We start from the raw sequence: 16410 nt of genomic DNA on the forward strand, positions 1-16410 counted from the left end.
AATTTGGATTTGGGTGGCTTCTTTGATCCGAAGGGATTTTGGTCTTCGGTTTGACTTCGTCGGTTTTTAGGAAACTTTGGTATCCGTGTTGGCGATTTTGATCGTCGACTTTGGATTGATGCCTCCTTTGGATGATCCGACGGAATTTGATCTTTGAGGGAGAGATTTAGTGCTCCATAACGCTTTTGGTGGCGTGTCCCTTTGACTTTTGGATCGAAGAGGGCCTAGTTTGCGTCTTTTATGAAGAACGCGACGAACATCTTCAAGCTTTGGGAGCGACTTTGGAGACTCTTCCTTGGCTTCGATGGATTCCTCGATAGCTTTGAGAGATTTGATCCTTTCCCCGGCTCGGACATACGACGAAGAACGTTAACTTCATCGATTCGTCAACCAATATTGGATCATTTGTCCAAATCGGTGACTTTTCGACGAAGAACGCTTCGAAGGACACGAAGAACAATGAAGAACATTGCAGAGAGTCTAGAGAGACTTACCCTTGCGCGAGTCTTCAAATGAACTTCGGTGTGTAAATGAATTGGCCAAGGCTCCTATTTATAGGGGAGGGTGGCCTTGGCTTCCTTTTCGGATAGTGCCACGTGGATGGAAAGATTTTATAATCTTTCCTTTTCCCTCGGATGCCGTTTTCCATTTTTGACGGATTTGATTATGCACCTTCCTTTCTCGTCAAAATCTTTATATCATTGCCTTTTTTGGAAGATATTAATTTATATACTTTCTTTATTGACAAGATCTTTATATCATTGCCTTGTTTGGAAGATATTAATTTATATACTTCCTTTATTGACAAGATTAATTTATTTTGCTGCCAAATTTATTATGGCTCTATTTATGCACGTAATATTTGTACGATATCTTCCATTTTAAGCAGATTTTGCACTAATGGTTGATATTTATTGTACAAAAATTAACATATGTGCATAATTAAATACCATATATTTATTTTATTGGAATTTTATTTTCTTCCAAAATACATGATATTTAATTGATTTTAGACATATATTTTTAGTGTCTACAATGTCTATATGAAAATCCCAGAAGGGATTAACATATCCGAATCATTCAAATCAAAGCCAAAAGAATCATATTCCATCAAATTGCAAAAATCTTTGTATGAGCTCAAGCAATCGGGCCGAATGTGGTACAATCGTCTCAGCGATAGCTTAACAAAAGAAGGTTACATAAATGACCTTATCTGTCCATGTGTTTTCATAAAGAAAAATGGGTCAAAATTTGTAATTATTGTTGTATATGTCGATGATCTCAATTTAATTGGAACTCTTGATGAAATCCAAAAAGCCGTTGAATATATGAAAAAGAAATTTGAGATCAAAGATTTTGGAAAAACTATATTTTGCCTTGGTTTGCAAATTGAACATTTTGAGAGTGGAATCTTTATCCACCAATCAAATTATACCAAAAGGGCACTGAAACAATTTATGATGGATAAATCATATCCGCTAAGTACTTCAATGATCGTCAGAGCACTCAATCCAATAAAGAATCCATTTAGACCAAAAGAGAAAAATGAATAAACACTTGGCCCAGATGTGTCATATATGAGTGCTATAGGCGCATTGATGTATTTTTTTAACAGCACCCGACCTGACATATCATTTGTTGTAAATTTATTAGCAAGATTCAGTTCATCGCCTACTCGACGACATTGGAACGGGATTAAGCACATTTTTCGCTATCTCCAAGAAACAATTGATCTCGGGTTATTTTACTCAAAAATTCTCGACATGAATTAATTGGTTTTGCCGATGCAGGATATTTATCTGATCCTCATAAAGCTAAGTCTCAAACTGACTATATATTCACTTGTGGCGAAACCGTGTATCCTATAGATCGATAAAACAAACTTTAACTTTCACTTCTTCAAATCATGCTGAAATATTGGCAATGCATGAAGTTAGTCGAGAATGTGTTTGGTTGAGGTTAATGACTCAACATATTCTGAAAAATTGTGGGTTAATACTTAACGATAAAATTCCTCCAACTACATTGTATGAAGACAATACAACTTGTATAACATAATTAAAAGGGGTCACATTAAAGGAGATAGAACGAAACATATTTTACCAAAATTCTTTTTCCACTCATGATTTACAATAGAATAGTGAAATTAATGTTCAGCAAATTCGATCAAATAATAATTTAGCGGATGTATTAACCAAGGCATTACCGACTGTAACATTTGAAAAATTGGTAAAGAAAATTGGAATGCGTCGGTTCAGGGATCTCAAATAATGCTCAAATCAGGGGAGAATTAATACAAGAATGATGTACTTTTTTTTTTTTTTTTTTCCTTCAATAGGATTTTTTTCTAATAAGATTTTAACGAGACGCATTCTTTGTATAAAAGCATCGAAGGAGAGTGTTGAACACATCGTGCCTACATATCATATAACTATACGTATCAATTATGGATGCATTTATGAATTTATGTAGGCAAATACGTCGTAACTACGTGTACAAGTTTTAAATTCGAATTACTTCATAATAAAGAATTCTATGCCTATATATATTAGGTAAAAGAACGAATAAAAATATACATACATCAATTCACTTTTTCTCCATTGCCAACATTCAATATCATCATTGTTCATTATACATAATATACATATATGCAAACGCACACACAAACATCCCTCTATATATATATACATATATTATTATTATTATTATTATTATATATTTAAGCTATATATATATATCTACGTTAGCCTATTCTACATAATTTTATAATAATATCGGAACAACAAGTATATTTTCCCTTCCCCTCTTTTTTTCTCAAATCAAAAAAATCCCCAAGACAGCACAGCGCGGATGCGCGTCGGCGTATATCGAATCAAATAGATATTAAAATATAAATAAATAGAATAGATATCAAATCAAATAATTATATATATATATAACTAATCAAAATTATTTATGGTAGACGAAAGTCCATCGGGTAGGTTTTGTTCCAAGCCGGTAGCGATTCGTCACCTCTTTCGCCGCTCCTTCGTAGCCGTCCTCTCCTCTCTCTATATAAAGAATTCGTCGTAGCCGCCGCCGTCGCTGACTCCTCCTCCTCCGCCTCCGCCATCAGCTTTCCCTTGTATGTTTCTCGCCGATAATTTTCATCGGTAAGCCCTTGGATTTCTCAATCGTCTTGCGAGAGAGAGAAAGATAAGATTACACTCTGCCTTATCTCAAGGGTTTACTTTTTCGTTATTCTGATTCGATTTTTCTGGTTTTCGGGTTGAGAGCAGGCACAGAACATTGATTTGTATCGCGTGGGTTCTTTCCTGGCTATTTATATTTTTATTTTTAAATTTTGTGCTGCATCAGATCTTTGTTTGATTTCGATACCAGAATAAAAGAGAATCATCGTTTCTTTCTTTCTGTTGAAGTTTTTGGAGCGAGGGGCTTCGCGATTTGAAAACCCACGGATTCTTGCCTTCTTAAATTTGGCTTGTGAATTTGAGGGTTAGGGTTAGGGTTTTCTAGAACGAAAACCCACTTCTAGGCTGTGCCTGGTACGTGCGTCGAGGTTCTGTTTGCTCAAACTAGGATCAATGGCGGCGGGAAGGCATGGGGGTTACAGAGACAATGAGTTTAGAGATCGCGAGGCGGATTTGGTGATGTCGAGGAAAGAAATTGGCTATTCCAAAGGAGATTATGATAGAGTTTGGAAAGGGGATCGTGAGTATGAGAGGGGTAAGGGCAGGGGTAGCCATGGATACAAAGGTAGGATGAGGCAGAAGGATGTGAAGGAAAGGGATGTCTCAAATGGAGGATATCACTCTGCTCATAGTCGGAGTGATTCGGGGAGTAGTGGTGGGGCTTATAAGAGGTTTGGGTTTGTAGTTCAAACCATTGATCGAGAGCCAGGTGAGCTTTCTAGTGATGGGTCGGATGGGGTTATTGATTCAGGAGCACAACAGAATATTGGGATTGAAGCTAAAGTAATGGAAAACAATGATCAGGTGTCTAAGAAGAGAAAGTTTTCTCCAATTATTTGGGATAGAGATGATAGGAAGGTTGGTCAAACAGAGAAAGCAAGAAATAACTTGGGAGGCAATGATCTTCCACCTCGCCCCCCTTTGGTCGAGTCTTTAGATGAGTTGCCTAATTCTAACTCTTCTCAGGGTGCTAACTTACAAAGTGCAACAGAAGACGACATCGAGGTTCGTATTCTTGAAGCTTCACCTTCTAAACTTGTTGCATTACCTTGTTTGTCAGAATTTCCATCTGAAACATCATCACTGCCTGAAGAAGAGGAATCTAATGGACATCACCTGCCAACAGAGGTAATTAATGACAATGATTATGTTCCAGCACGAACAATAATATCATCTCGCTGGGCAACTGATGCGGATTCTTCGGCCGATGAAGGAGAGATTTCTGATTATGAAGACAGGCAGAAATTGACTAGAAGGTCTGGTTCCGAGTCTGCTGAAATAAGGGGACAAAGGAAATCAGCAACTCCAGAGCTCGGGGAGGTTAGAAGAGACGGTTCTGAAGGAGCCAGAGCGAGATCGTCTGAATCAGATGAACGGATTAGATCTTCAAGTAGAGATAGTTACCGTGACAATGATGACCACAGTGACTACATGGAGATAGATGATGATTGTAAAGCTAGTCAGTCTGACTCTGAGTATGAGGATGATCGTGATTCTAGTGGCTCGTCCAAGCAGGGCCATCCTCCACAGAGGAGTTTCAATATGCTTCAAGGTTGCAGAAGTGTTGATGAGTTTGAGAGACTGAATAAGATAGATGAAGGCACTTATGGAGTTGTTTATAGAGCCAAGGATAAGAAGACAGGCGAGATTGTTGCACTGAAGAAAGTCAAGATGGAGAAAGAGAGAGAAGGATTTCCTCTGACTTCTCTCAGGGAAATAAACATTCTTCTTTCTTTACATCATCCTTCCATTGTGGATGTTAAAGAAGTAGTTGTTGGGAGCAATCTTGATAGCATTTTCATGGTCATGGAGTACATGGAACATGATCTGAAAGGATTGATGGAGACAATGAAGCAACCTTTTAGTCAAAGTGAAGTTAAATGTCTCATGCTCCAACTCTTAGGGGGTATCAAGTATCTTCATGATAACTGGGTGCTGCACAGGGATCTGAAAACTTCAAATTTGCTTTTAAATAACTGTGGTGAGTTGAAGATCTGTGACTTCGGTTTGGCACGCCAATATGGAAGCCCTTTGAAGCCGTACACTCACATGGTTGTTACGCTATGGTACAGGTGAGATTCTTGCTTTCACTTATTTTTTCACCCATCCATGTACCTGCCTTTCTTCTTCTAGTCATTCTGTACTCTGTATCATAAACTATGGTTGTGGGGTTTCATGCTGTTGTAAGTATTGTAAATTAGTGGTTTATTTTTATTATTATTTTTTATTTTGTGCTGATCTCAGATTTTTGTTTGTGCAACAAGGGAGAGTTTGTGCTGTTGGAAATGAACTTCTCATTGTGATGATATTTTTGTGTTGATTGCATTTATGTTGCATAATGTGTAAACTAAGTGTCTTAATCTTCTAGGGCACCTGAACTTCTTTTGGGAGCTAAACAATATTCTACGGCAATTGATATGTGGTCATTGGGATGCATAATGGCTGAGTTGTTGTCCAAAGAACCATTGTTTAATGGCAAGACTGAGGTTGATCAGCTTGACAAGGTGAATTTCTTGATGCGTGATTACTAAGTTGATCAATTTGTTCCCAGTTATTGAAACAGAGCATTAATATGTTGTCCTAACCACATTGGCCTGTTATGCTTCAGATATTCAAGATTCTTGGCACTCCAAGTGAGACAATATGGCCTGGCCTTTCAAAACTGCCTGGAGCCAAGGTGAATTTTGTCAAGCATAAGTAAGTACACGTATCTTGTACTTTGTATCTTGCCTTAGACATCCCCAAATTCATGTTCTCTTCTTTTTGTCGCTGTGTTTACCAGGCATACCAGCTTTGGGTGATTTTGGTCTGCCTTTCCTGCCTATATTGCAAGTGTCAATTTGAGCAACCATCGTGCTACTTCTAACCACTGGAATTCTTTTTCAGGTACAATCTATTGCGTAAGAAATTTCCAGCAACATCTTTCACTGGATCACCTGTACTCTCTGATGCTGGGTTTGACCTTTTGAACAAGCTTTTGACTTATGACCCTGAGAAGGTATAATTGGATGACTCTTAATTTCATAGTTTATTTAGTTGGATTTTGTGTCTGATTGAAAATGTGATCTGTGCAGCGGATAACTGCCGACGCAGCTCTCAACCATGAATGGTTCCGGGAGGTGCCGCTGCCCAAGTCAAAGGAGTTCATGCCCACTTTTCCTGCTCAACATGCACAAGACAGGTAATGGTACTATCAAATGTAATTAGTGTTGCTTATATATTTATAGACTCATGTTACAGTGTTTCATTAATATTACGATTCAGGCGAATGAGAAGGGTAATGAAGAGTCCTGATCCATTGGAAGAGCAAAGGAGGAAGGAACTACAAGGAGGATTAGGCAATGGTGGTTTGTTTGGCCAATAACACCAAGATCCAAGATGCAGTCTTCACTTGATTAAACACGAGAGGTATGAGCAAACTGGAAGGCTGCAAACAAAGTCTGTGAGGTTTCCACTTCCACTCTTTATCAGGCATCTGATGATTTAGGTGGACGGTCTTCATAATGTACTTGTGAGTCAGTTATGATGCAGGTTGGGTTGCTGGTGGTTTTCTGAATATGGGAATGCACATTTGTTACCACTTTCCTGAAAGGTGTGGCACAAGGGTGTTCCCTATTATAAATTTGTTCTGGTTAACATTGTACTTGTAACATATTTGATGCTGGAACCCCTTGAACTCTGATATTGATATTGATTATTGAATCAGATTGCTTATATGCTCTTAGTGCTATCGGTTTTAATTGTGATATTGTGTTTGCAAGAAATGGTGTAAGGTGGAGTGGACATTCCTAGCTTTTCATTGCTGAAGAATTTGACAAAGTATTGCAGTCTAGAGGTAAACATTCAATCTTGCTGCTCGGATATGTAACCATGGATGAATAACATGCTCTATCTATGTTCTATGGTTGAGGGGCTGTATGTAGTACTATTATTTGTGCATTTTTGTGTGATGTGTTGTAATTGGTGAATGCACATGCTATATTTTCCATTTTTCTCTGGAAGTTATGGGAATGAATATTAATGGTTTAGAATATGGGTGTGTTCTTTTAACTAAAATTCATGCACACGTTTTCCAAAAAATACTAATATATCACACACATTCATTATTTTTATATTTCCTATGCAATTCCCCATACCTCACATCAAATAATTTCCTTTCAAATTATCTCACAAAACAAATGGCCAAGAGAAATTTCTCATTTATTGTTTTTACCACGATTACAGTTCGTTTGGCATATATTGTGGCTGGTTTTTCCTGTTCCTTGTTAGTTGAGTTTTAGATTTAGGACCATGTTTTTGTTCCCAATATATGTGTGTCTATATCTATATATATATATATATATATATATTTCAGATCAGAATGTTGTGTGTCATAGTAAGAAGTAAGCTTACATGATGTCATGTGATAAGGTTGCTGAATTCTACTTGTTGGGAATTTTATTTATTTATTTATTTTAAATGACCAAGAGAAATTTCTCATTGTTTGTTTTATTTACCTCAATATGAGATTTGTTATTATATTGTCTACTTTTTATTTTGTGATGGTTGTTTTGCCCTTTCCTTGTTGGTTGAGTTTTAGATTTATGCCAATTTTTGCTCCCAATATACGTGTACATCTATATATTTCAGATCAAAATGTTGTGTTTCAGAGTAGGGAGAGAACTTATGTGACTATTAATGTGAATAAGGTTGTGAATCTTACTTATTGGGAATGTTAATTCATTTATTTACTTTGCTATTTAGGAGCACAAAATCCAGAAGTACAATATCCAAAATCCACAGAGTAGAGAATACTGTGAGATATACTTGGCTGCTTTATTCTTATTTGTTTTGACAATTTTATGTGTACAGAGATGAATATCATCGCTTGTTTCTTGTGATGTTGCTCGGGGTATACAGTGTGTCAATGGCTGTAAACCTCAATGACATTCACCTAAACTGTCACTGCAGTATCCCTGTGCAAGCCAAGCAGGTTGAGGAGCTCACTTAGCTCTCGTATTAATTTATTTTTGGACTTGTCTTCTGATCGATGAAGGCTTAGAGGTACTGGGCCGCGCTTTTACACACACTCGGTATGACATTTTACTTGATCCCAAGCATGTGTTGGGAAATCTATTATACAAAGATGCCTTTAGATATATGATTACTATTGATGCTGTTTTGAAACTGAGATTGAACATATGAAAGTTATACATAGGCATGGATTGAATCAATTCAATCCTCTGATTATATAAGTTCTGTATATCAGGGGTGCGTTTGTTAGGCTTTTGAATAGTAAAATTTGAATTGGAATAGTTAGCTTAATATGATAAATAGGTGGACTTATAGAATATAAAGTTTAATATTTAATATATAAACATTGTCCAGCTCTATTTTATTAGCACGAAATGACTCGATTATTTTAATTTATTATACCAAGAAAATCAAGATGGGACTATGTTTGAAAATTGAATCCATTGTTACAACAAAAATGCTCACTGAAATTGGCCACCACAGCAGAAAATGCAAGATTTATTATCAATCCACATCTGGCAAGAAAACAGCAGAAGGGCATGGTGGCCTCCCAATAGAGGACAGAGGTTCTTCGGTTACAAGTGGTGGTTTCAAAATTCTGATGAACGAAAATGTCGAAGTGCAATTTAAATGGAGTCCCCGGTAATGGCAAATTAAATAAAAATTCGTTTACTCGACCGGAAATGAAGCATCGGATTTTCGCTACGTGATCTTCGGCTTTCTCCTTCGCTCACGGCTTGGTACAGTTTTTTTTTCTTTCTTGTTACGGTTTCGTGTTCTGGATTATGGAGGTGCCCTGGAATTGATTTTGAAAGCAATTAAGGAATTTGATTTGAATCGATTAGTATTTGGTCAGCGTAGTGTAGAATCGACGTCGGACAAACATGATTGAAGATGTCCAAACATGATGCTTCGCCATTGCGCAATTAAGTGATAATAGCTTTAACCAAAAAGTATCCAACGGCCATGAAAAAGACGGACGTATGTATTACCTCTGTTTTGTGATGTTAACTGTGCGGAAAATTTATTGCCTAAGAATAGCATTTTGAGAAATAGTTTAGGCATCATCCACGTGTAGATTAATTACCTGTAGACAATGTTGAGGATAAGGAAGCAAATGGTGCAGCCGGGAATGATTGATTCACGGTGATGGTTTGATGACTTGTAATCCTTGTAATTTCAACATGGAACACCTATGGAGAAATTGAAGAATGCAAAAGGATATCAGGTTATATCTGAAGATGGCTTGACTGAATTTGTCCTAGCCATTGTTAATGTGGCATTTCTACTGCATGCACATTCAAATCCTCTTTACTTGATTCAATGTGAATCAGACTTGGATGACGAGAGCTGATATATATAGCCAAAATCGCTCTTGTAGTTTATTCTTCATGTTAACTTCATTAAGGTAGTAAGTAGATAGAATGCACAAATTCCTGCAATTTCTGTCGTTTTACAGGTTGATTAGCACATTGTTCCTAAAATAGTGTCTTTCTAAACATATTTCTGTCATTTCTTCTACTCATTCAAGAAATGGGATTGGTGTTTTTGCTAACAACCATTATAAGCGCCATATATGGTTTATGTCAACAGTCTCCCAAAGATATGACCCCTTGCAGGTATCCTGATGAAGAATGCCAGTCAAAGTACAGTAGATGACTCAGATATCTTGGGTTTTGAGGTCCAACAAGTTTAAAGTTAATCACCCAATCCTTCTCCCCAAATGATGTCTACATCAGGCGGCTCCATGCAGACTCGTTTGATGGTATTCCATATTGATCTGAATCATCTGAAATAGAAGAATGCTTCAAGTAAGGTTTTGATCAAGGAATTAATTAAGATAGTATTTAGTTTAGAATTCAATTATTCAAGTCATAAAATGGTGTATCCATTATGCTCTTCTTGTGCAAGATCATGGTTCTCTGTAAATGTTTCAATTAAGCAATTTCTGGATGTTACAGCTCACGTTCAATTTATGTAAAGATCTCTTTAATGGTATATATGAAGTTCATATTAAAAAACTGTTACGATTAATCTCCCTTAATTTATCGAGAGCTCATGTGATCAGGAAGTTCAAATTATGCCAGGAAAATGGATTGATAAATCACTGAAATTGTAAGAAATTAACTTAATGCATGCATATATATATATACACACATACTTAGACACGCCACAGGCGAATACATGTTATATTTAGTCTAGCAAAATTTGGGTAGAGGTTAGGAGCATCTACCTTTCAGATTGAGATGCTGTTTGGAATTCCACGACCAGTTACACCAGGAGAAGAGGAGGGTAAAAGTAATTCATATGGAGGAACTCCTGCACCGCTTCTGTTTTTCAGTTGTGCGTTGCTATTCCTGTTGTGGATAATCCTTTCTATCTCCCCTAACTTCACAGAGAAGTTGTCAAATAGTTTCTGAACTTCAGGATCATTACAGAACTGCCGGTGAATATCATGCACCTGATGTAGATACTCTTCATCTGGCGAATGAGTTGACAGGGTGTCTTGGACAGCCATGATTTTGGTGGCCTGGAGTTGTGTTGGCAAAGAGGTCAAGAAAGTATATTCAGGGTTCTGAAGTAGTTTCTGATAGTCGCCATCACCTTCTCTAGGGATTAGTTTTCGCATGAGAGTAGGACGGTTAGGTGGATATCCCCCGAATGGATACTGGCCAAAGTTTATGGCTGCATGTTGACCTGAAGCAACCCAAATCATTGTCGTGAGTATGTTTGATAAATCATCTTGGGTAGTCAGGTTAGGCCACCATGGCTCATTTCTTTTTTCATGGTGTCCAACATTCTTGATCTCATTCCACCAGGCTTGAAGTTCCTCGTCACCTGAGACGGAGTTAGACTCAGAGTAGTAGTGGTCAACATAGGATTCTACTAATTCCTTAATGGCAGACCATATGAGAAGTCCATCTGCTGCATAGGGATAATCTTCAATCACTAGTTTGACTCCACCAGGTGCTGTTGGATCCTCAACAGCCATACCCCTGCAAGATTATTTCATGAAAAGGTACCGTTTATCTATCTGGATGAGTACAAACCTGATAGTGTTGATTAGGTGATGAGAACCAGGAGGAGAACAACCACTTTACCTATGAAGTAAATCTGCTGGTAAAGCTTCCCTGTCGAACTGCCATAGGCTCTTGTAGGCAGCGGAACTTACCTCAATGGCATACTTTTCTGGGCTGAAACAAGCCTCTATAATCCCACCCCCACTTATCAAACTCTGCCTTGCCAGGGCATTGATTTCCATAGTGTACCTCATATGAGGGTGTAGAAGTTTATAGACCGGGTGCATTGAGCTAAGCTGCCGGTGTGTGGCTATTATATAAGGCTCCATACAGGCGTGAGTTCTCATCCTGAAAATATCATGTTTCAAGGTTTTTGTGTGAATTTGAGCAGTGAATGTTTGACTTAGGTTCCCAAGGATGATAATCAAATTGTAGACCTACCAGTGGTTCACAAGTTGATGAACTCCTGCATCATTTGAACAAACATGGGCTTTAGCTAGCTTCCATATCCATGCGGTTGTAGCATCATGCCCATGCCGATGGATGGTCTTGTTTCTTGGAGAGGAGGGTGTAGGTGGTAGCGAGAGTTCGATCATGATAGGTATGAGACTTCCAGTTTCAGAATGGTATAGTACAGTTCTGGAAGCATAGGCTTTTCGGTTGGGTAAGGAGTTGATCTTATCAATAAATGGCAAAAGTAAGTCGTGATAATCGATTATGAACAGCTTCTTCTCCTTGAGTGCCTGCACTAACATCAATAGAAAATCTGTAGTCAAACACTTCTTCACAAAATTAAATGGTTGGTGTAAGCGCCTCAACACAAGCTTCTAGGCATTTTTCAGTGTTTAAGCACGATGTAACATCCCTTGATATGTTTTTGTTCTGTGATTACCTCATCAACACTGATCCCATTAAGCTCTTTTGCTATTAATTCCTTGGTGATTGCAGATTCAGGAGGACCGTATATTGCAGGATCCAATTTGCTTGTGATAGGGAATTCCTGTGAATGATCAGATCCCCTTTTATAGTGACTTTCCATCAACAGTTGATAGATGCACAACAAACTCATGCTCAGATTAAAGATTCTACCTTTAATAGCTCAATATTCACAGGGTTCACCCCGGCCAAAGTCTGTCGAGCAAACTCATTATCCCTTAGCCAAGAAAATCTGTCTCCTGAAAAGCAAGGTAAATCACTAAGTAAATGGATGCAAAGCATAACCTTCTCAAAGGAAGGTTAGATTGCTTACGCTTTATGATTGCCGGTACATCATACTTTAGTATGTTTTCACCAATGTTCAATATTTTATTCAAAACATTGGCCAGGAACTGGTTCTTCTGGACTCCTTCTGTCTCTTCTTCTTTCAACTGGACGCCATCATTGTATAGATTGTCTATATCGGAGAAGGTGGTGAAGGGAACATCAGAACTTGACAATGTGGCAGCAATCAATGGAATCAGGTTGTGTAACAGAGCTTTCAACTTCCCAGCTGAAAAGGTACTCTGCTTAATCTCCTCAAATGTTTCATCTCGTGGTACATAAACTGGATGAGGCTTCTCGATCCTAGTCTCGGTATCAGGGTCTGGTTAACAGTTAGTTATACACACAAACTTTAGTACACGAGCATATAACTTGGTTTCAATAGATAGATCTGTGCTACATACATGATTTAGTCGGGTTTCTGGTTAAACCTTAGTACATGATCATATAACTTGGCTTTGGTAGATAGATGTGTGCTATATACCTGATTCAGTCGGGGGTCTACCCGTTCGACATCGCCTAGGATAGGGCCTCTCTTCCGTGCCTGCTACAGGCCTAGCTAACTCCTCACTCTTGTCAGGATTCCCCAAATCATTGTAGACATCATAATCATATATTCTTTCATGCATCTTCCTCTCACCCTCCCCCGTTCCACGGAGGCTGGACAAGTCTTCTTGTCGAAGTGCCTTGATGCCGGCTGGGGTTTGAGAAGGCAGATAAGCCTGTCACCAAATCACCTAGATAAGAAAAAAAACAGTTCTATTTTCTTCCCAGGTAAACTAAATCGATTCTTGCCTGATTCTTGAATATAATTCTACTCTGGGAATTGTCTTGTTTTGAGTGAATCCATGTATCCGCCCAGAAAAAGATTGGTCCCTGACTAAATCCATGAACTACAATCTCCATTAGACAGAACTCCTTGTCATGGTGATTTGCAACCAGGACTGCTCCTGGCTGTCCAAAATCCCGTGGGACGGTCAAATCAGCACTGTACTCAACCACATATGGATCATCTGATAGCTTTGGGAACCAACCCCTCACAAATGCTTCGGCACTGGTCTTTCCTGATTTGGTATCTGAGAAATATATATATATATATTATATATACCTTTCCTGATTAGGATCATTGCAGATAGAAAACAAATACTCATAGGGTACAAAAACGATGTCCTATCATATATTTTCTTTAGATCAATTTTATTTTTCCCTGGGAAATGATGGATTTTGTGTACAAAAATTTGAGGGTGAGAGGGTGAATCAAACATCATACCAGGATCAATATCCTCACTTATGAGCTGAATCTGAATTCCTCTGCCAATCCCATTAACGACCCATTCCCACCCATCCTCTATCTTCTCTGTCAGCCTTTCCTTCATTTTCTTCCTTATTTTGATGGCTATCCTGACATTGATTTTCCCCTGCCTCCTTGAAGAAGAAGGCAATAATTTCTCAGTATGTGGAGACTTCTCTGCTGTTTCCACTCCAGCCTTGCTATCTCCACTACTGATCACTGCCTTCAATATAGGTCTTCTTTTACTGAGCTTTGGCCGGAGCCTGGATGAGGGGCCTCCTTTCCTCCCCAGTATTTGGTCTTTCCCAGAGCCGGAGAACGCCTCTGGCCGCCGGAGGCTGGTGGGATTTGGCTGAGCTGTGAGCACATCCATTTTTGTTAAGAGTCAAGAATTAGTTTTGGTAGTGGAGAATTGAACTGTGTGAGGGGAAGGTTGGGATCATTATTAGAATTGTCAAGAGAAGAAAGTAAGTGGAGGGTACCCCCATGTGTGGCGTGGATGTGGAATTATGAAAAAAAGCACACTGTTGTTTTCACAGCTTATTTTATGTCAAGTGTTGTCAGAACACTATGAAAAATAATATGGGATTGGTGAGGCCCAAGATTGTGACGAAAACAGTGAAGTTCTGTGAGGTTGGGGGGACTTGTTCTTGGATGGTGTGGTGTGTACAGAAAGTTGTGATAAAAGAAATGATGCATGCCAAAGGTTATACGTGGTCCTTCTGTCCGTTAAAATTAATCTATTTGGACTTGGCACGAAAATTAAAAAAAATAAATATTTTATTAAAAAAGTAATAGATAGTTGAGATATTTTTGAAAATTAATTTAAAAATAAAATAAATGAAGAGATATAATGTAATAAAGTTGATGGTATTTGTTATAAATAATAATTTGAAAATTAATAATGTAGGATAATAATTAAATGTTAATTTGTTAACTTTGTCAAAATTAGTAATGAGATAAATTAGAGGACAGACTAGACAGGAAAATAAAAATAAATTTGGCGGACAAAGTAAGTATTTTAACCATGGTAATGTAGAAAAATAATGTGCAGAATAGTAACTTATGCAGACAAGATGATAGTTTTTCTTCACGGCTGGCTGGTTGGGTGAAGCAGATGATGCAAAAATGCACCGCCACATTCCTGTGAGTATTTTAAGAAAAGTATTTAGAATTATTATAATATGATTCTCAAAAGTTGTTTTTTATTATATTTTGGGGCAATTGATTACTGTGGTTATTTGTTATGCCTCTCTTTCTGAAACTTAGGTGCTGTACTATCATCATTTAGGTAATCTTTCCTATGAACTAACAACGTCCTCAGTGATTCTTAGCAGCAAAAAATTTTATATTTCAACAATATTCATTGATGAAGAAAAAAATAAAAATAATAATACTTAAAAAATCCAAATAAATAAAGAAGTTTATTTGCTTTCTATGATATGTGTCAGTTGGCAATTTCGTATATATATATATATATATATTATTCACACACACACACATGAATCAATCAAGTAAACATTTTAAATTACAAAATGAGACAGCTCATCCATAAGAAGAAGTCTATCTGGTCAACACTGCAGCATTCATTATTTATATGTTTGTTAACTTTCATCAATTGCTTTGTTTAATCCTTATACGGTGTGTTCGTTTGGGGTTTCGGATTTTGAGTTGGGATTTGAATAGTAAAAATTTTGAATTTGAATAGTTGTATGATGTAATATAAATAGGTGTTGATGTGATATTTTGAATGTAAAATTGATTTTTAGTATAATATAAAAAATAAAAAATAGGTGTTTGATTTTATGTTTTTAGGGAAAAATTTTTGGATGAATAACAGAATTTTGATAAAATTCTTCAAAAGAACAAACAAATTTCTTTCACTCTGTTTGTAAAAGGTTTTGTACTTTGGGTTTGAATTTTTTTTAAATGGATAAAATTTTAAATTTAAATAATTGTTGATGTAATATCAATATGTGTTATGTTTTGAATGTACAATAAAATTTTAATAAAATATAAAAAAAATATTTAATTTGATATCTTTGTATAAAAAATTAATTGAATACTGAATTATTTAAAAAAAGTATTAAAAATTAAAGTATTAGATATGATAAGTTGTGAAAAGACATGCATTTGATGCATATTTGAAAAAATATTATTAATAAATAATGACCATCTTGTTCATTTTGTATCTTTGATGTATTGTATTTTTTTTTTTTTTATATATTATATTAATGTATGTATGTACTGTTTTTATTTTTTTAAAATACAATGAACGCACTCTTTCCTCTTAGAGTCGAACCCGGGTTATAACCTAAGCAAGAATGCCTCGACACTTTTTTTAACCACATGGCAAGGGAGCGCTCAATAAGCTATACATTATCGGCAAGGAAGCTCCACAATCTACAATAATTTAACGTACTTTTATCATTATTATAATAATAATAAAAACAAATTATATAATATTCTTTGTATTTTAGTTGTTTTGTTTATTGTATAATTTTTTTTTGTATTAAATTGAAGTACGCCGATAAAATAAAAAAGGTAAACATACGTCATATTATGTAAATTTTTATCAATAAAAAAGATAAAATATTTTAAATAATATTTTTTTTGAATAAAATAAATAAATAAT

The 16410-nt window shown here is 36.6% G+C and overlaps 2 protein-coding genes and 1 long non-coding RNA gene across 20 annotated transcripts; 2 read left to right on the forward strand and 1 right to left on the reverse strand.

Annotated features, from left to right (window-relative positions):
• The first annotated feature begins 2942 nt into the window (after positions 1–2942).
• On the forward strand, positions 2943–8404 carry LOC127245522 (cyclin-dependent kinase G-2). Of its 18 annotated transcripts, none has more exons than XM_051266463.1 (9): positions 2944–5263; positions 5560–5695; positions 5800–5888; positions 6078–6189; positions 6266–6372; positions 6456–6783; positions 6953–7026; positions 7935–7986; positions 8091–8219. In XM_051266463.1, the coding sequence occupies exons 1-6, from the start codon at positions 3585–3587 to the stop codon at positions 6553–6555; spliced, it is 2223 nt and encodes a 740-aa protein (XP_051122420.1). In that variant the 5' UTR covers positions 2944–3584; the 3' UTR covers positions 6556–6783; positions 6953–7026; positions 7935–7986; positions 8091–8219. The 18 variants fall into 18 exon arrangements, with proteins under 18 accessions (XP_051122431.1, XP_051122420.1, XP_051122425.1 ...); XM_051266468.1 differs by having other exon boundaries at positions 8142–8219; XM_051266472.1 differs by having other exon boundaries at positions 6456–6599; positions 6712–6783; positions 7935–8219.
• Positions 8405–9869: 1465 nt separating this feature from the next.
• Positions 9870–14301, reverse strand: LOC127245521 (lipoxygenase 6, chloroplastic). Its single transcript, XM_051266455.1, has 10 exons — positions 13755–14301; positions 13280–13560; positions 12969–13206; positions 12474–12806; positions 12314–12399; positions 12117–12224; positions 11666–11967; positions 11306–11572; positions 10438–11200; positions 9870–9993 (listed from the first exon to the last, which is right to left on the reverse strand). The coding sequence occupies exons 1-9, from the start codon at positions 14146–14148 to the stop codon at positions 10441–10443; spliced, it is 2769 nt and encodes a 922-aa protein (XP_051122412.1). The 5' UTR covers positions 14149–14301; the 3' UTR covers positions 9870–9993; positions 10438–10440.
• LOC127245525 (uncharacterized) lies at positions 9890–12675 on the forward strand. Its single transcript, XR_007837447.1, has 3 exons — positions 9890–10015; positions 12173–12411; positions 12550–12675. It is a non-coding gene; the product is annotated as an uncharacterized LOC127245525 (long non-coding RNA).
• Positions 14302–16410: the final 2109 nt, after the last annotated feature.

Source organism: Andrographis paniculata, unplaced genomic scaffold, assembly GCF_009805555.1.
Source record: "Andrographis paniculata isolate CXL003 unplaced genomic scaffold, ASM980555v1 Contig22END, whole genome shotgun sequence".
In the NCBI taxonomy this organism is placed as follows: Eukaryota; Viridiplantae; Streptophyta; class Magnoliopsida; order Lamiales; family Acanthaceae; genus Andrographis; species Andrographis paniculata.